This window comes from Ailuropoda melanoleuca, chromosome 10 (genome assembly GCF_002007445.2).
Source record: "Ailuropoda melanoleuca isolate Jingjing chromosome 10, ASM200744v2, whole genome shotgun sequence".
NCBI classification, from domain to species: domain Eukaryota; kingdom Metazoa; phylum Chordata; class Mammalia; order Carnivora; family Ursidae; genus Ailuropoda; species Ailuropoda melanoleuca.
Window position 1 is genome coordinate 17,188,337 of NC_048227.1, and position 20,934 is coordinate 17,209,270.

At 41.7% G+C, this 20,934-nt stretch overlaps 1 protein-coding gene across 1 annotated transcript in view; it reads left to right on the forward strand.

Moving 5' to 3' along the window:
* XPO6 (exportin 6) overlaps positions 1 to 20,934 on the forward strand; it is a 99,123-nt gene that overhangs the window by 13,313 nt on the left and 64,876 nt on the right. Inside the window, exons 2-3 of the mRNA XM_034669559.1 lie at positions 15,734 to 15,824; positions 20,138 to 20,250. Of these exons, the coding sequence (XP_034525450.1) occupies positions 15,734 to 15,824; positions 20,138 to 20,250 (204 nt within the window). The remainder of the gene's footprint in view (positions 1 to 15,733; positions 15,825 to 20,137; positions 20,251 to 20,934) is intronic.

Here is a 20,934-nt window from a genome sequence, read left to right on the forward strand (position 1 = left end):
TGTGCCACCCAGGCGCCCCAAGTGGATCATCTTTTGATATTTTATTGCCATAATGTTTTTTTCCCCATGTCTGCTGACGATTCCTGGTCTTCTGATCTTTGTACGTTTTTCTATTGGGTCAGCCAACAGTATTTTTTTTAAAAATGTGATTTGGCTGAATTTTAGAATCGATAAAGTTATGTTAGGAATGGCTTGCATATTTGGTTGATGAATCTTATGGTGCTGATTTTATTCAGAATAAGAACACTAACATTTCATGTATACTAATATTGTGGACTTGACTAATGTGATTGTCTTAGTGATGGGACTGTGTAACCTGATTATTTTCTAAACTTTTGTCTGATGATCCATGTGGTTAAGACTTATATTCTTCCCCACTTGCCTTTATGTTTGTCATAACATCACGTAAAAACAGGTTTAATTGTAGGAAAGCAGTTCCATTGCTACAAAGCTTCGGAGCTCACCTTGGTGAAGTGATTTTTCTGGTAATCGTCTGTTAACTGGGTTTGTGAACCAGGATGTTAATTTAGAATGCTAAAGGATATATGAAGTAATTTCATAAGGGAGTTTACCAGTCATGCGTAGTGTGTCTCTGATTTTATTTTCTCCTGAGACCCCCCTAATGGCAGGGAGTGCCTACACCTAGTTAAAGGAAGGCACCTGTCCTTGGGCTATAGGTCAGAACATCTCTCTGTAAATCTGACATTTCTTGAAACTCTTGGGTTGTACCTTAAACATTTATTGTTTAAAAATAAATATATATTCTTTCTACCTCACTTCCATCCTCCCTTCCTGCCCTCCCCAATCTTCACAAGCAAATTAAAGACCCAGGCACATATGTTATCTTTGAGGAACACCAGGTGGCCTTCATCTCCTTTTACCATGACTAGTCCATGTTTCCAGACCTTTGTGGACAGACCTACTTGGCTGAGAAGTGCTGAAAAATCCCATCCTGGTATAATCGTAAAGGAGAGTTCTTATGAAAAGAAGATGCTTGAAGGCTTTTAAAGACCTCAGAGAAATATCAGAAAACATTTTGAGAAAAAGAATACCCCTTTATACCTTGACAATGAACAGATCGAAAGTGAAAAGGCTTTGAGTGGACCACTTTTATCGGCACATACTTCTTGACATTTAAGACTTGTGGTTTTGATGAATGCCAGTGACCTTCAAAGCCTTTGATAAATCATTTGTTATTTTAAAAAGGTATGTCTTGTAGTGTCTAGAACAAGTCACTTGGCTAGTGAGTGGGTCCAGCGACCTCCTAGCTCAGTGCAATCTAGGGGTTCTTTACCATTCCGGGTTGTGACTTGGGAGGTATAAAAGTCTTCATTACTTTATGGAAGATGATCTCCCAAAGAAGTTCAACTAATGGAACTGGTGATATGAATGAAAAGATGAGGAAGTTAAAGTTCTTAGGAAATAGAAGTCATGGATAAATTCAAGAGTAGAATGTTAAGTTTGGTGTCTTGGATTCACTATGTCCTATGTGTAGAAAGAAAAGAAAGCAGTTCCTAATACTGGAGGAGTGCTGGGCTACTGCAGATATTGCTGATGAGGGAGGGAAAGTTGAAAAAACTCTTTTAACTTGTGGGGCGCCTAGGTGGCTCACTCATTTGAGCGTTGGACTCTTGGTTTCAGCTCAGGTCATGATCTTGCGGTTGTGGGATCGAGCCCTGCATTGGGCTCTGCCCTTAGTGTGGAGTCTGCTTCAGATTTTTTCTCCCTCTCCCTCTGTCTCTCCCTGCTCATGTGCGCACTTTCTCTCTCTCTCAAATGAATAAATAAAATCTTTAAAAAAAAAAAGGGATAGACTTTTAACTTGTGGTATGAAGTCTATGCACAGATATGTGTGTGATTTGTTGTTTTTTTTTAAGGTCTTATTTATTTGAGAGAGAGAGAGAGAGCAGGAGCTGGGGTGGGGGAGAGGGAGATGGGAGAGGGAGAAGCAGACTTCCCACTGAGCAGGCAGCCCACTGTGCGGCTGGGTCCCGGGACCTGAGATCACAACCTTAGCTGAAGGCAGACGCTTAACCAAGACTGAGCCATTCAGGCGCCCCTACATGTGTGATTTGTAATTCTTTACCAAAATGGAAAGTTAGGAGGTAGAGGAAGCGTTGTTGGTGAATTTGAGGGCTTGCTTGCAATAGAGTTGCAAAGTAACTGGGAGCAGATCTGGTTTACAGTTATTGAATGTGAGGATGGAAAGGGTGAACAGAAGTTCTAGAAGTTTATAACTTCTGGAAGTGGAGATGGGCATGTCAGCAAATGATTGCCGTGCTGGGGGATAAGTGCAAAAATAGAGCCTTGTAAGAGGTACACCTGTACTTAAAAAAAATAATAATAAGCCTGGCCAAATTGGAGAGCTGTATCAGGGAAGGCTTCCCAAAGGAGGTGACACCTGGGTTGGGTTTCAGAGCAGAAATAGGAAGTCACAAGGAAAAGGATTTGGGGCTTGAGGTGGAGAAGCAGAAGGGCCATTTTTGGGCAGAAGGGCCATGGATACACATGGAAGAGTGGTCAGTTCTTGAAGACGAACGCTTGGGAATGCCGAAGAGCGCGCTGCTAGGCAGCCCGGTGATTTCTTTGAAGGCATCCACTCCAGAAAAGGCTTTTATTTAATTCATGACAAAAGGAGCCCTGTGCTTTTATCCAGCCCAGGAAATTATTCATCTACATTCCACATTCTTTTTGGAGAGAAAGACAAAGCAAGAGATCTTTCGAGGATTTATTTATTTAACTTAAACATCTTATTTTGAAGTCCCTGTAGACCTGCAGAGGAGTTGCACGCACGGCACAGGGGGTTCCTGCACCCTCTTCTCCCGTGGGGATTTAGTTTTTTAAAAAGCGACAAAAAAAGTAGTGAAGCCTTTCAAGATTTGTGGCCAGTGAGTTAGCTCAGTTTCTGTGGCTGCTTCATTCTCGTACCTTTTGGTGATTGAAGTTGGGCTGGTGCTGTCGGTCCCCTCTGCCACCTCTTGATTTGGCCGAGTTATTTTTTTCCCTCATGGGAAACAGTATTTTGAACTCTGTAGACTACTGTTGTAAGGACAAAACAGACAAGAGCTCACCGTCCTCTGATTCAACTTCTTGGATTTTGTTTCCTTCTAGTCTTTTTTCCTGTTTACTTTTTAAATATGGCTGAGATCACACTGTAAATACCTTTTTCCTTCTGCTTTTTCCTTGTAACATTATAGTATAAGTGGTTTTCCAGATCATCAAATACTTCGTAAATATTTACAATGGCTGTGTAATATTGCATTGCATGGATTCTTGGGCGGTTAGATTGTTCCATTTTTTTTGCCATTGTAAATAATAATGTGATTAATGTTTTTGCAAAGAGCTTTTTCTGTATTTCAGAAAATTGCCTTAGGCTAGATTCCCAGAAGGACCCAAGGGTATGAAGATTTTTTAATAAACCTTTTATTTTAAAATAGTTTTAGATTTAGTATGAATATTTTTATGGTACATCATCAATTTGTTTTCCAGAAAGTTTATACCAGTTTATTCTTCCCACCAGGTGTAGATAATACACCCCTCAGCATTGGGTAGCCTTAAGAAAATTGTTGTAAATTTAATAGGTTGAAAAAATGGCTTCATTGTTCCATAATATCTTTCTGGGGGTGGGTAGGAAAAGTTATTACCAACTTAGATTTTACTTTTGTCGGTTTTTTTTTCTTTTTTGCTACCTACATCCTCTCCTATTTTTGTTCTTTATAGGATTTATAGATCACCCTTGTAGGTTTATTTTGTTTACTATTTACTTAAGCATCCTTTATACTTACTTTAATGTATTAGAAATGGTGCCTTAACATATTCCCCCCCCCCAGTCAGGGGTTTGTGTGTGTGTGTGTGTGTGTTAAAATAAACATAAAATTTACCATTTTCAGACGTACAGTTCAGTAACATCGAAGTATGTACATTCACCGGGTTGCGCCTGTGTCCTCCTTCCTGGCTGCGCGTTCAGGGGCTTGTCATCTCTACCCCAGGTGGGAGCAGTATTGGAGCACATTTTCTGCGCTCTGTCTTCCCCTTCTCATTCTTTCCTTCCCACAGGAAGGGTGTAGCTCCTGATTTATTTATGAAGGGTGCATTGGGAAGAGCCCAACGCCATTGGCCCTTACCTCCCAGGTGCGAGGTCACTGTGTCAGAACACTGCCTAGCTCTGTCCTTGGACTTCTCTCACCTGCTTACTCTCACCTGCTTACCTTCAAGAGAAGCTTGTGTCCCGCCTGTCCTGCCTTCCTATTGTTGCTGGGCCTGGCTGGTCAGTTCAGGATGGGAAGGAAGAGGCACTGCGGCTTTGCCAGGCATGAAAAGGAGGTTGGACTTTGATCTGCACTTGATTGCTTAAGACTGTGTAGCAACTGGATAGAACCTGGAAGGGAGAAAGGAAGTGCTTATGCTCCTTTCCATCCCCAACAGTCTGTAACACGGCCTGGAGTTTTTTGCCAAAATGAAATAAATGTTATTTTAACTGGTATTTAAAATGCCAGTGCTGTCTGGGAGTAATTCAGGATGAAGGTGGCATGGGTTTTACAAACTTGGTCTTGAACAGTTGCAGGTAGTAAGAGCAGCTGACTTGAAACCCTGTATGTATGAGCGGTCGTGTTGGTTGGGATTTTAGATTTGCAGCAGGTGTTTACAGTGCTCTGTCAGCTTCACACTCACTCATTCCCTGATTTCATGCCCTGCAAGGTAACGTCAGCTCACTCATCATCCTCATAGCCCTGGAACTCTTGTGTCCTTCTTTAAGGGATAGAGGAGCTTGCCGGGAAAAGGCTCTGGTGGTCCTGCTCAGGGCCTTCGCTTCACCAGTAGCTGGTTGATGTTGGTCAGGATACGCTGAGCTTCGTCTTCCTTCTCTGCAAGTGAGGTTGGACTTGCTGTTCTCTGGGGTTTGTATTTCTCTCCTAAGATCCTGTGTTTCTGTTTTAGGATTTCTTGATAGCATGCCTTGTGCTCAGTATCTCTTGTGTTTAATTGACTAGGCATGCAGATATAAATATTCATCCTCCTGGGAGAAGTACCTGGGAAAACGCAGCAGATGGAATTGTGGAGAGAGAGACTATTTTGGGCTCTATTACTCACTTAGATAGTTTCTCGCAGAATAACTATTCTTACCATTTGCTTTTTTGGCTGTGTAATTAAAGCCTTCCACTGTAATATAAATAAATAAGCATGTAACTTATATATGTATTTTAGCTCCTAGTGGGATATGCTTGTTGCTCAACCAGCAGATGCAAAATTTTTAATGCCTAGGCTCTGTACCATCCTCTTTCAGAAACCGCGTGTGATAGTAAACCTGGCATCTGAGAGACCTGTCAGTCTCCTCTGGCCTGTTGTATCTTTGTCTCACTTTCTCTTTCCTCTGCCCAGCTAGCTTGGAGCAGTGAGGAGCAAAGTGGGAGGGCACCAATCTACCAGAAGTTTTAAAAAACTTTTTATTTGGAAATAATTCCAAGCTGACAGACAGATTGCAAGGAATGAGTAGTACCGAGAGCACTCTCATACCCTTTACCCAGACTCCACTATTGTTAACATTTTGCCCTGTTTGCCTTACTATTTATACCTTTTCTATGTATACATATGCACATACGTATATGAATGTATGCACACATAGGGTTTTTTCTGAACTATTGGAGAGGAAGTCGCCTACGTCCTGGCCCAATGACCCTATGTGGTGTGTTTTCTCACAGGGATGTTCTCTTACAAAGCCACAGTGCAGTTATCAACCTCGGTTACTGTAGCATTGATTCAGGACTTCTATCTCATCTACCGTCTGTATCCAGTTTTGTCCTTTGGCCCAGTTCTGTCCTTTATAGCATTTTTTTCCCCTTCAGCACAGGATCTAGCCTTAGAATCAAGTGTAGCATTTACTTCTCATGACTCTTTAATCTTCTTGAGATTTGTTTTAAATTTTCGAAACCAGTGCTCCTGTCCACCAGGAGCTCATTAGTTCTTGTTTTTATGTATTGTCCCGTATAGTACAAGGATAGGTTTTCCCAGCATAAAACATGCTGTCCTCTGTGTACAAGATGTTTCCTCTAATTGGTCCCCGGGGGGTACAGAAAATGCTGCCTCGACTTTATCACCCCCACAGGGGGGCCAGTTGGACTTTCTGGCCCAGATGCCTGGCAGTTATCCTGCTCTACCTCCCAGTCCTCAGCAGTAAACAGAGACCCCTTTTGTTCATGGAGAGACAGAGAATCTGACCCAAACCCAAGAAATACTGTGCACACTCAGGAAATCCTGGGAGGTATTTTTTGCCGTTGGTCAGCTTGATGGTAGTTTTTTTTTTTTTTTAAAGATTTTATTTATTTATTTGACAGAGATAGAGACAGCCAGCGAGAGAGGGAACACAAGCAGGGGGAGTGGGAGAGGAAGAAGCAGGCTCATAGCAGAGGAGCCTGATGTGGGGCTCGATCCCATAACGCCAGGATCACGCCCTGAGCCGAAGGCAGACGCTTAACCGCTGTGCCACCCAGGCGCCCCAGCTTGATGGTAGTTTTAGACTAAAGCAGAAAAGTGCCTTTTAATGATTAGAATTATATCTAGATGTGGCTGAAGTACATGTTTTAATCAGATACTAATCTGATCATCATGCATCAGTATCTACGTGATGATACTGTAGAAAGTTAGATCCATGGTTACTCCCAAAGGGCACATACTTTCAGGGTTAAGCTGTAGGCAAGACAACGAGCGGCCCTTCTGAGGCAAATGCATAACTTCAGTAGTTAGTTCCAGACACGCGTTCATGGAGTCATGGTAAGTGCATCTGCCCTGGCCTTGCTTGCCCGGAACATGGCGTGTCTCTGTTCCTTTCCTGAGGTAGAAAACATTTTTTTCCTGTAACTTCTGTTCATAATTTTTGGAGTTAATTACTTCGCTGTACATCTGGAGCCCTAGACGACCCCTCCGCTTAGCCTTGCCTCTGTTCTCTCTCACAGACTTGCTAGGGGACACCTGGACACGGGCGTGGATGTGACGGAGTCGGGAGGCTTGGCCTGCCGCTCGCTAGCTACGTGCATGTGAGCAAGGCACTCGGCATGCTGGGTTTCAGGGCCTACCCTTCTGAGTGCTGGACTTCCAAGGTCCGACTGGTTTCGACACAGTTTGTTTTTAGAGAAGTGAAGTGAGATTTCTACTTAATCATGATGTGCGGTTCGTTCGTTCTTTCTTTCTTTCTTTTTTTTTTTTTTTTCCAAACTTTAGTATCTGCCGTTTGAGACACACAGAGCAGAGACAGGAAAGTGGGGGAAGACCTGTGAACGTTGCCCTCCAGACTGGGGCTTCCTTTACAGGCTCTCCTGCTTTCTAGCGTTTTGAGCCCAGTGACATTAGAGGGGCCAGATAGATGTCACGTTGATTCCCATCAAGCCTTCCTTTAAGCTTTGTATTTCATCTCATGCTTGTACTTGGGCCTGAGGGCCAGAGGGACTTCTTTGCTCATCTGTTTTCTTTGTCATGAAGAGAGTAGGGGAGAAAAGTGTTCTTTTGAGAGTTTGAACACCCACGATAATCCTGTTAGCTTCCCAGGAAGTTTGTATGAGATTGAATGTCTTTGCTAAAGGCATCTGTTGTAACACGTCAGGTGCGCTTTGCATGCTTTCAGCCTTGGTCAGCAGCTAGTACAGAATCACTTTTCTTGGATCCCTTCTTGATATATAGGCAGGTGCAGTAAGAACATTGTTCTGGATGTGCCGCAGGAATGTTTGAATGAGACTCCGGGATGCTAGTCCTCTTTTTTTTAGGTTTGGTGTCAAGGAGGCCATGAACCTAAGTATAGGAGGCTCGTAGGGTTTACCTCTTTGTAGGATACGTGAAATGTGGCTCCTGGAAAAGGTGCCTAAGAACTTGATAAAAGCTTCTTTGAAAAAGAGTCATTTTTTTCCCAGCATTGATTTTGTAAAAAGGTATGCTTTATTTTATTTCTTTATAATTTTTTGTTTTTTTAAAGTAGGCTTCATGCCCAGCATAGAGAGCCCAGCGTGGGGCTTGAACTCAGGACCCTGAGATCAAGACCTGAGTTGAAATCAAGAGTCAGATGCTTAATGACTGAGCCACCCAGGCGCCCAAAAGGTTATGCTTTAGAGGGGGTGTTTAGAGGCAATTAGATAAAACATAACAAATTTTAGTCAGGATTTGAGAAACCTGTCATGTAGGTGCCTTAACGGACAATGCACCATTTATCCACCTTCAGTCTCAGTGTTTTTTAAGGTAAATTGTTAGCAGACTCCTGGTTTTTTTGTTTTGTTTTGTTTTTTTTTTTAAATGTTCATTGAGTGCTTGTGAGCAAAGGTCATTGTGGTCAGGGGCCCTAAAGGGGGAAATTTAAATAGTCACGTGTATCTTAAATCTGGAGGGATTACCAGTATTCCTGAGAAACTAAAAGTGATACTGTCTTGTTCCTTTTTCTCTCCTGAATTCAGACTAAAATATCTGAGCAGCAGTCCACGCTGGATGTGGTAGAAAGTACAGATGTGTTAGGCAGAGTCTCTTTCCAGGCTCTTTATGTTCTGGTTAAGGAGAGAGGCCCAGTACCGATGAAGTGTTAACACTTACAGATGGGGCTTTTGGCCCTTACTTTATTCCTGGCATTGTGTTCACTGTGTGCTTTACACAGATTATTTAATCCTTAGAACGGTCCCATGTGTTGGGTTCTCTTATCCAGTTGGGCACAAAAGGAAAAAAGTGACATTAAATAACTAGGCCGAGGTTGAGGTGCATTTGAAGTCAAACTCAAGGACCGCAAGCCCAGAGTCTGTGCTATTTCATCATGCTATGCTGAACTGACCGGAGAACAGGGCCACAGGCAAAACTGGTACTGATTAAATGACAGAGACTCGAGATACAAATAAGGGAGCCATGCTGTAAACTTTTCGTTTTGTGAAAAATTTCATGAAGGTCGAACTAAGAATTGCAGAACCAGGAGCAAATGCAGGATGGGAATAGACATTTGCTTAGGAGACCATGGGTGTTCAGACTAGAGTGATGGTTTCTTGTGGTGAGCGATGGTGAATCAGGCATGCTTTCCTTCTCCCTTCATCCTAGTAAACTTCTCTGCATTCTTCAAAACCCAAGATAACGTTATCTCCTCTGCGAAGCTGTCCTGTCCCTCAGACAGAGTTAGTTCCCTCTGGGCTCCTGAAGCCATTTTTACATCTGTCACTACTAAACGATGTAAACCATCATATTCCCCTTTTTTGTTTTAGGCTCTTCCCGTCTCTCCCTCAGGCTACCTCCAGTTCCCTCAAGTCGGGGATGGTCTTACTCATCTTTATATCTCTGGGGCTTAATGCTGTCAGTTACTTAGTGAGTATTAAGCTTATTTGTTTGTCGAATGAATGGCTGAGTTTCTCAGTCTAGATTCAAAGGCTCTTTAAAGCTAGATTTAGAATAATTGGGGAAGAGAATCAATATTTAGAAGAATTTATCTGGTGGTGAGGCACATATTGGATTGGAATTGGGGAAGCTGACATCAAGACGACCAGGTTAAGAGAAATTACAGTAGTCTTGGCAGAAGGGCATTAAGGGCCTGGTAGAAGTAGTGGTGAGGGAAAAGGTACAAATCTACAAGACAGTGTAAAGCAGGAACCAGCCAGCCTGATGACCTTAGTTGTGGGCTTAGAAGTTACAAGGAAGAGTCAAAGAAGATTTCAGATTACACGATAGTTTCCCTTTCAGGTTTTTCTTGCCGTTTATTAGGTGATTATGGGTGTTGGTTGACTTCATTGTTCCTTAATAAGTGAGCCAGTAGTAGATAGGTCTCTGAACTGCTGAACCGTGAGCAGTGCAATAAAAGGAGCAGATAAAGTCAGAGCAGGCCCAGCTGAAAGGTCCTCCACTTTACAGATTTTAACTCTTTCTGGAACAGAAAACTTTGGTTTATTTTAGATACACACATGGCTCTCTGAGAGTATCTTCTGACGCAGGTTATTTTTGATTCCTGCCCCAGGGTTTTAATTTGCTGCTGTGGTAAGCCAAGGAACTCTTGGGGAAGCATACATAGGCTTTTGGGATTGTAATCCTTTATGTTGTCACCCTCCCAGCTCTGGAAACAAATAGGTGATGGCTCCCAGCAGTCCAGGAGTCTCCCACTCAGATGTGACTTGCAGGACCCCAATTACTCTCAGTAGTTGTGTTAATACAGGAAAAAACAGAACTTCTAAATTTAGTATCTGAAAATACCAACCTGAATGCTAAAAATAAGTATATTAGTTTTTTAAATGGTGTATGTATATTTACAGAACAGTGCTCAAATCGTAATGTAAAGATCATCCTTGTGTGCCTAACACTCAGATCAAGAAAATAGAATATTACTAGTATCTCAGAATCCCTCTTCCCCAAAGGTAACCACTATTGTGATTATAACACACCATAGGTTCATTGTGCTTGTTTTTAAAATCACCATGCAGTGAATCAGGAAGGATGTGTTCTGGCTTCTTTTACTCAGCATTGTGTTCGTGAGATTCATCCATGTTGTTGCAGGTAACAACATTTATTCATTCTTGTTGTCTTATAACATTCTCCTGCTGAATAAACTGCTATTTATCCATTCCACTGGTGATGGTCATTTGGGTTCTTTTGACTTTTTTGGATATTATGAATAATGATGCTGTGGACCTTTATGTACTTTTTTTTGGTGTGCACAGATTTCTGTTGGAGTTCTCAAGGAGTAGAATTGCAGGATCATGAGGTATGCATGTGTTCAGCTGCCACTGGTTTTCTTTTTTAAAATTATTTTGTTTCAAATTCCAGTGTACCTAACATACAGAGTCACATTCGTTTCAGGTGTACAATATAGTGATTCAGCACTTCCATACATCACCCTGTGCCATGATGACATGATGACAGGTGCACTCCTTAATCCCCATCGCCTGTTTTACCCATCCCCTCATCCACCTCCCCTCTGGTAGCCATCAGATTGTTCTCTGTAATTAAGATTCTGTTTTTTGGTTTGTCTCTCTTTTTTTCCCCTTGCTCATTTTTGTTTGTCTTAATTCCACATATGAGAGAAATCATACGGTATTTGTCGCCCTCTGACTGACTGACTTCACTTAGCATAATATTCTCTAGCTCTATCCATGTTGTTGCAGATGGCAAGATTTCATTCTTTTTTATGGCTCAGTAATATTCCATTGTGTGTGCGCGCGTGCGCGTGTGTGTGTATACTACAACTTCTTTATTCATTCATCTGTCGTTGGATACTTGGGCTGCTTCCATAATTTGGCTATTGTAAATAATGCTGCTATAAACATAGGGGTGCATGTATCCCTTTGAATCAGTGTTTTTATATATTTTGGGTAAATACCCAGTAGCGTGATTATTGGACATAGGGTAGGTCTGTTTTTAACTTTATTTACTTACTTACTTACTTACTTACTTATTGGACATAGGGTAGGTCTGTTTTTAACTTTACTTACTTACTTACTTACTTATTTATTTATTTATTTATTTATTTATTTATTTATTTATAACTTTTTGAGGAACCTCCATACTGTTTTCCAAAGTGGCTGCACCAGTTTGTATTCCCACCAACAGTGCACGGGGGTTCCTTTTTCTCTACATCCTTGCCAACACATTTTGTTCTTGTGCTGTTGGTTTTAGCCATTTTACAGGCGTGAGGTGATATCTCGTTGTAGTTTTGATTTGCATTTCCCTGATGATGAGTGATGCTGAGCATCTTCTCATATGTCTGTTGGCCATCTGTGTGTCTTCTTTGGGGAAGTGACTGTTCATGTCTTCTGTCCATTTTTAGATTGGATTGTTTGCTTTTTCGGTGTTGTATATTCTTTATATATTGTGGATACTAATGCTTTATCGGATATGTCATTTGCATATGTCTTCTCCCGTTCAGCCAGATGGTTTTCTAAAGTGGTTATACCAGTGCATGCTCCCACCAGCAGCACTGTGTGCGTGTTCCAGTTCCTCAATATCCTTAGCAACACTTGTTATTGCCTTTTTAATTGTAGCCATTTTGGTGGATGTGTAGTGCCATCTTGTTTTTAATTTGCATTTTTCTGACCACTGATGAGATTGACCACTTATTTTCTGTATAGGCTTTTTGAATACCTTCTTACAGTGAACTGTTTGCCGTCAAAAAAATTGAGTCATTTGTTTTTCCTCTAAGTCCTCTTGTTAGTTAACCTATGTTGGAAATATCTTTCCCCATTTTGTGGCTTGCTTTTGAACTCTCTTCATTGTGCCATTTGATGAGTGTTCTGATTTATCAGTCTTTTCCTTTATGTTTAGTGGTTTTATGTGTCTTATTTAAGAAATTTTTTCTGTACCCCAAGGTCATGAAGATGTTCTATATTATCTTTTAGAAGCTTTATTATTTTATCTGTCACATTTTATATCTGCAATCCAACTGGAATATTTTCATGTGAATGTGTCTTACTTGGTTTTAATTTAATCTTCTCTTGCCTTCATTCTTCAAGATCTGGATCTTAAATCCCAAGCACAAGCTGGCCGTCGGGTGTACTTGAATCCTGAATGTGCTTCAAAAGCAGTGCAGTGCTTGAATGGTCTTTGGGAATTGGAGCCTTCTCTTCCTACCACATCATGGCACTTGGTTTTTGTTTTATGTTCTTTGTCCCTTTATTACTGGAAAGTGTAGTCTTCACGGAATATTACCACTCCCTTACTTGCCTTTAATTCCTAAACCCTCAGCAATCTGGATTTTGGCTTCACCACCTGCTTGAAACATCTGGCAAAGGTTCCAGTAGCCTTCTTGCCAGTTCGGGTGAATTCTCTGATATCCTTTGACCATATGAGGTCTTGAATTATCTTTTGTGTTTTTACATCTTTGTTCTAATTGTATGACTTCGGCAAGGCCTCAGCCTCCTTTTTGTCTCCCGTAAAACAGAGTTTCATTTTTGAAATCCAGTTGGAAAAGCCTCACTAGATATGTTTGGACAAAGCTTGTAAAGCCTGAGGACATGAATCTCCAGTTTCAAAGTAGGCCTGTCCACTTCTCTTTTTTTTTGTTTTGGATTGTTTTCATTTGGTATTTAAGACCAAATACAAATGATAGCAGCCATAACTATGAATTAGATAATTCTTTAGAGTTTACATAGCAGCTTTACATGGGTCATTGTGAGGTAGGTATTAGTACTTACTACAGTTACAGAAGTGATTGAAAATGTGAACAGCGCGCTATTTGTTCTTGTTGGGAAACACCTGGTGATACTACTGAGTTAGGTTTTGGAGTTTCCTTTTCCATGTAACCATCATTTGGTGGAGAGCATCCAATATGTGATTATTGTGCATACTTTTGTCTTTCTGCTTTTCTGCTGGAATGCTTCTTGGGTTGGAGCAGGGGAGGGGTGCATGGGATTGGGAGTGGAGTTAGAATTGCATTCTTTGGAGAGATTGTCCTGAACTTGCCCCAGTAGCATTTAATGCATGGCTGGTAATTGTTCACAAATTTCTGCCTCAAGAACCAGTACAAAATAGACCTTGATGGTTGATTGCCTGAATGTGATGAGCTCAGGTGTTCTCTGGGATCTGCTCTGAAATGTTTCACTACAAGAAAAAGTTGTGGAGCAGGTGGGACTTGAAAATGTGTCCTTAGTTTTCAGGGACCCATTTTGGCTCCAGAAGAACCACTGATTTATTTTAACTAAATAGCTGACTTATGTTCAACAGATATCTCTTAATTTATGTTAATTTTTATTTTTTGTCAGTAAATTACTTGTGAGATTTTCCTTTGATTCTTTCAGATCTTTCCAGAAACTTTTTTTAAAACAGCAAATCCTTTCTTCAAATGAAATGTGTATCCCAAGTTGGTTTATGAAACAGACCAAAGCATTCTTTATTTATATCAATTCATTTTAGGAATTTGAATTTTCAGCATTTACTTAGAAAGGGAGAACGGTGAGGGTGTTTTGATCAACACAAAAACTTGAAATAGGTGAAAAAGATTGCAGGCTTCTTTTAGCCTGACGTTTCAGTTATTTCTCCATTTGAAAAAATGTGTAGTTTTTTTTTTTTTTTAAGTAGGCTCCATGCCCAACATGGGGCTTGAACTCACCACCCTGAGATCAAGAGTCATGCACTCTACCGACTGAGCCAGCCAGGCGCCCCCAAATACGTAGTTTTTAATAAAACTGCTTAACTTGCAATCCAAGGATATTTTTCAGTTGAACCGATAACATTGGTTTGAAAAAAGAGTAAGATTCGAGGGCTAATCTTGATCATAAAAATAAAATTCAGGTAACTCCCAAGTGCTAAAACTATTGTATAGTAATTCATCCCTCAGCATGTCATTGTGCGTTGTCATGGCCCAGCCGTTCATATATGACTGCAGCATGGGAGGGACAGCCGTGCGTGGCACTGTTTGAATGCGGCCCCTGTGTGCTCTGCACCATGCTAGTTGATGTCGATCGGCTGGTGCAGGCCTGACTCCGCCTCTATAATTAGTATCAGTCCTAAGAAGTGCCTGTTTATCCACAGAGATGGGCCAGGTTCCTCGGTGTTTGAAGTCAGTTACCAAGTGGAGGCCTCCAGTAATATTACAGTTTGATACGTACATTGGAGTGTGGACTTGTTTTAAAATGCAGTTTTTATAGTCTGCTCTCACTGTAGGGGCAATGGAGAGGATGTGGAGAAGGGGGGATGGGGAGACTGGAATTAAGAGATAATTAAGAAGTCGGAACTGCACTTGGCTCTTGATTATCCCTGGGTAGGTGATGCCAGTGAGCGTTCCGAAATGGTCTAGGAATGCTTACTTTTCTGCAGACGGGTGCATGAAGGAGTGTGGACTCCAACTCATTGCTTCAGGTGACGTCTCCTGTGTGAGTGGGAGAAGAGAAAATGGGTTTGGGGCTCCACATGGAAGAGGGAGAGGATGGCCATTGGGGTTGAGAGCCCCTCCTCTCATTCTCCACCTGAGCGGCTCTGCTGAGAGCCTGGCTGGCTGTGAGTCCATGGTTGGGACGTGCTCATTTGAGTTCCTGCTCCACTTGGCTCTTAGCTGCCTTAACCTTAGTCTCTGGCGGCTGCTCATTTGAGATTGAGAGTTGTCAAAACAGGTGACTCATGAAGTGCCTTCAGAACGCCCACGGATCCATGCAGCATTTTGACTGCAGTTCTGAATCCAAATATGGCTACTTATTTAGACTCGGGGCAAATGTGTAATGGACAGGAAGTCTATAGGGAACCCTCACCTTCTCACCCAGTCTCTTCAGTCTGCCTGTTCAGTTAGGGCCAGGGGCTGTAAATGTGCTTTTAATATATTTCTGAAATTGTATTTTTTTTTAAAAGATTTTTTTTTTATTTATTTATTTGACAGAGATAGAGACAGCGAGCGAGAGAAGGAACACAAGCAGGGGGAGTGGGAGAGGAAGAAGCAGGCTCATAGCAGAGGAGCCTGATGTGGGGCTCGATCCCATAACGTCGGGATCACTCCCTGAGCCGAAGGCAGATGCTTAACCGCTGTGCCACCCAGGCGCCCCTGAAATTGCATTTTGAGTTATTTATTCCCTTTTCCTTAGCATAAATAACTGAAAATCGATTGCACAGTAGCATGAATTTATAGAGTATACTCAAAATTTGGGTTTTGAGCCAGCTGGGAAATTCCCTTCATTTTTTCTGAATCCCATGCATTTGAAGAATGTTGAATCAAGATATTTGAGGAAGTAAATTATGAATGTGACCTGGAGGGAAGTGAGGAAAGTTGGAGGCACAATTACCGATTTTTTTCTTTTCTTTCAAATTCCTTTGTTAGGCATCTGAAGAAGCCTCCCTCAGGGCATTGGAAGGTCTGATGACAGAATTTTTCCATGATTGTACAACCAATGAAAGAAAACGTGAGATAGGTAAGTGTTGAGTCGTCAAGAGTCACTTAAGACAAAAAGGAGGAAGGAGTTTGTTGCCTGGGCTGATCAAGCCTGCTTGTATCCCCCGGAATTCTTGCTCTTTTTGCTCTCGTTTTGTTGGTTGTTGGCGTCTGCAAATCTAACTGTGCAAGGGCTGTGGTCCATGGGCCCACTATCATCCAGAGTGATGGATGTTCTTTCCTTTGACCAAGTGTGGAAAACCCCTCCCGCAGCTTTGTTAATTTCAGCAATGTTGAACCTATATAAAAGAAGCCTGTGACTATGAACTTAAAAAAAAAAAAACCTCGTGAAAGTGTCAAAATGACATGGTTTTGGCGTGTGGAAGTCTCATCCAAACCCTATCTTGTGCCCGTAGGTCCTTTAAGTGGTATTCCCTTTGGGGGTTTCTTTTTTTTTTTTTTTTCTTATTTTTAGTATATTCAAAATTCATCAGATTTTTCTCAATAAAACCTTTGTAAACCAAGATACACTAGGTACTTTATTTTCTTTCTTTTTTTTTTTAATTTTAATGATTTTTTTTATTATATTATGTTGATCACCATACAGTACATCCCCGGATTCCGATGTAAAGTTCGATGCTTCATTAGTTGCGTATAACACCCAGTGCACCATGCAATACGTGCCCTCCTTACTACCCATCACCAGTCTATCCCATTCCCCCACCCCCTCCCCTCTGAAGTCTTCAGTTTGTTTCTCATAGTCCATAGTCTCTCATGTTTCATTCCCCCTTCTGATTACCCCCCTTTTCTTTATCCCTTTCTTCCCCTACCGATCATCCTAGTTCTTATGTTCCATAGATGAGAGAAATCATATGATAATTGTCTTTCTCTGCTTGACTTATTTCACTTAGCATTATCTCCTCCAGTGCCGTCCATGTTGCAGCAAATGTTGAGAATTCGTTCTTTCTGATAGCTGAGTAATATTCCATTGTATATATGGACCACAGCTTCTTAATCCAGTCATCTGTTGAAGGGCATCTCGGCTCCTTCCATGATTTGGCTATTGTGGACAATGCAGCTATGAACATTGGGGTGCATATGGCCCTTCTCTTTACTACGTCTGTATCTTTGGGGTAAACACCCAGTAGTGCAATGGCTGGGTCATAGGGTAGTTCAATTTTTAACTTTTTAAGGGACCTCCACACTGTTTTCCAGAGTGGCTGTACCAACTTGCATTCCCACCAACAATGTAGGAGGGATCCCCTTTCTCCACATCCTCTCCAACAATTGTTGTTTCTTGCCTTGTCTATCTTTGCCATTCTAACTGGCGTCCCTTTGGGGGTTTCTTGCTTCTTTTTCCTTATCTCTACTATTTCTCTCATTTTGCAAGTTTTTGGTTTTTTTTTTAAAGATTTTATTTATTTATTCGACAGAGATAGAGACAGCCAGCGAGAGAGGGAACACAAGCAGGGGGGTGGGAGAGGAAGAAGCAGGCTCATAGCAGAGAAGCCTGATGTGGGGCTCGATCCCATAACGGCGGGATCACGCCCTGAGCCGAAGGCAGACGCTTAACCGCTGTGCCACCCAGGCGCCCCCCATTCTGCAAGTTTTGATGAATAAAGGCTTTAAACAACACAGAGACGTAGATATAATTACTTTGGGTCTTCTGGGAACCTCAGCACTTTGTTGAACTTCCTTTTGAATTTCATACTCATTTACGTGAACAGTATTCATGCAAGCATACTGTAAACTAGGATGTGTATTCAAGGGTCAGATCTCTTCCTCCGAGACATGTTGCACTGTGTTCCTGGAGTAATCTTCTTTTCCCTCTGAGTCCTCACTTAGCCCCTGAACTTCAAAACGAAAAATGTTTTCTTCTCTATCCCAACCTAAAGGCTTTTCCCCTCTGATGTCTGACTGCTCTGCACTGACCTCTGTAGAGACCTTTTCTGTCTCTAGGACTTGGGAGGCCCATTTCTTTGTCCCACTTGGCTTCTCTAAGTCATATTGGCCATATCGAGTGTTGTGGCTGATTTCTGCCTTTGGTCCAGAGCTGGACTGGAGTCTGGGTTTCCAGGTGGCCAGTAGACCTTTGGCTGTAGCCCATTTTCTCTTGTATTCTTTGAACATCACATCAGCTCCTGGTAGCTGTGAATTTCTTACTTTTTTTTTTTAAACTTTTAAACTTGGTGGTCTCTTTTAGACCTGCCCTGTGCATCCGTTCTTTTCTGAGGGAGTATATGTGGAGAACTAAAATATTTGTAAACGGGGGAGCGCTGACAGAAGCTGAACCCAATAGATACTCAGGCATCTGGCTTAGAAGATCCACTCTGCTTGCTTCCCTAGATTCTCTTATTACTCAGTTGGGCTGACCCTTCTCCCTCCAGAGTAATCTCCTTGTTAGTTTTATGCTACCAAAGTACCTTATACTTAAGTAGAAATACCACTGGTGATTTTTACCAAAGCAGGTGAGGGATCTGTCCCTTACATCAGTCTGCTACATCCCAGTGCTATTATCTTTGAAGTCCTATTTTTAGCTTATTAATTGAAATGCTTTGGTTTTTCTCTTAATTTTTTGGTTTGCAAAGCAAATATTGCTTACTTTCAGTGTTCATGAATTAAAAGTGGAACCTCTGAACTAAAATTGTATTCTAATCTGACTTTAAAATAGCGTTAAATAGGGGCGCCTGGGTGGCTCGGTCATTAAGCATCTGCCTTTGGCCCAGGGCGTGATCCCGGGGTCCGGGGATTGAACCTCACATCGGGCTCCCTGCTCTGCTGGGAGCCTGCTTCTTCCTCTCCCACTCCCCCTGCTTGTGTTCCCTCTCTCGCTGACTGTCTCTCTCTCTGTCAAATAAATAAATGAAATCTTTAAAAAAATTAAAATAAAATAGTGTTAAATAACCAGATACTACAAATGCTAATTTAAATGCAGGCTAAGGGGGATCCCCGGGGGCTTGGTTCTATATGGTGGGTGTGCCTTAATTCAGTTCTCTTTGTACCAATCTTTGGAGCTTTGTCTGAGTGTGTGGGCTAGAACCACTTGTTTCTTTTTTGATATCTTAGGATAAACTGACGGCTTTCCTAGTGAGGTGGGAGAAAGGAAGGAGGCCTTTTATTACAGGGGCTCCACCCACTCTCCACCAAAGGTGTATTATTTTGTTTTTTAAAATTTTTACCCCTTTTGTGTTGTATTTCATGACCAGAGCAGCAGGTCAGGGTGACTAAGGGGCAGCATGTCCAGAAACGTGATGCAGCCAGCAGCCTAAGGAGGAGGAAAATCATTTCTAACTGATTTGATATGGAAGGGCTGCTCCTGGCAACTTCCGTGATTGCTATTCTTATTTACAGACTTTTTTTGGTGTGGTATTTTAAAATAAAACCAAATAAAAACCAAATAAAGAGAATTATCTATCTTTAATTCTCTTGCTTTTTTTCCTGCCCTGTATTAATAAGGTTATCCTTAATATTTTCTCATCCTGCTTCTCTAGCCATCATTTTGTATGTGTTTGTGTGAACAGTGTGAGTCCTAAGGAAATATATACAGCCGGTACCCCAGAGGAAACAGGTTAACAATTAGCCATCATTTATAAGGTGAAATGATTTTTTTTTTTTTTGAAATGATTTTTTTATAACTGTCCATACTTAGGTTAAGTAAGAACTTTTTTTTTTTTTTTTTTGGGGTGTTAGGGGCAGAGGGAGAGAAAGAGAGACAGGATCTTTTTTTTTTTTTTTTAAAGATTTTATTTATTTATTTCACAGAGAGAGAGACAGCCAGTGAGAGAGGGAACACAAGCAGGGGGAGTGGGAGAGGAAGAAGCAGGCTCCCAGCAGAGAAGCCCGATGCAGGGCTCGATTCCAGGACTCTGGCATCACGCCCTGAGCCAAAGGCAGACGCTTAACGACTGAGCCACCCAGGCACCCCGGGAGAGACAGAATCTTAAGCAGGCACCATGCCCAGCTCAGAGCCTGACGTGGGGCTCGATCTCACAACCCTGAGATCATGACCTGAGCCGAAATAAAGAGCTGGGTGCCTAACCGCCTGAGCCACCAGGCGCCCCAGGTTAAGTAAGAACTTTAACAATGAAAGTTTCTCTGCCTAAACAGGTGCCCATAAGCTATTGGACTGTAGATGGCTGAACACACCATGCTAATGGGCGCCTTAGAGTCAGAAAAATGTTATATGGTCTGTCCTTTCTATTTCAAAGACATGGCCGGATTTTTCTAGTTGGTTTTGGTGTCAGTCACATGATATGGAGAGATGTGTGTTTAAAAAGCTAATGAGACAGCCCAGCCTTGTGTTGATTTCATGTCTTTTCATAGCCTTCTTTTGTTGCCGTTTAACTTTTCCAGAGGAGCTTCTTGATAACTTTGCCCAACAGATAGGAGCCTGGAGACTCTGCCTGTACTTCCTCTCCAGCACCAGGAATGACTATGTCATGATGTATAGTTTAACGGTGTTTGAGGTAAGCTGTCAGATGACTTTCTACTGTTTGGAAAAGTATTTTGTGGTCACTGTGCCGGGTCGTTGGCGCTGGCCTTCAGCTTCAGTGTGCAGACGGCTGGGAAAGAGTGGTAGCTCAGCTCAGGGGCTTCCTCCCACACACTGCCTCTGTCAGGGTGTTTGCTGCTCTGGGGCACCTTTCCATCTTCGACCCCAGAAAGGTGAGACGGGGCTGCGTCAGTAGGTAGGTTTTTTGTGGTAATGTGTAACTTTTCCTTCCATGTTATCATTTAAAAGAGAAAGATAATGAAAGAAAAACAGTTTGGGAGGAGAGATGGTATCCATAATACCGTTATCCGAACCACAAACATTTTCATTTATTTCAGCTCTCTTCCAATTTTTGTCTTTCTATGCACATCTTTTTTTTTTAAACCTAATTATAATCATACTGCTCATGCCACTAAATGGTTATACCATTATTCACCAAGCCATCCTCCTATTTTTGAACATTAAAGCAGTTTTTGTCATTTTTTGGTGGCCATTAGAGACAGTGGTGTAATAGAAAGTTTTGCACAAGTAGCCTTTTGTTTCTGTGAAATTATTTAGCAGATCTTTCCAGGAATGAGATTGTATTATAGGTTAAATATTCCTAGTACTCTTATTGTCAAATTGCCCTAAATCTTTGTTTAAAAGCAGGGTTTTTTGT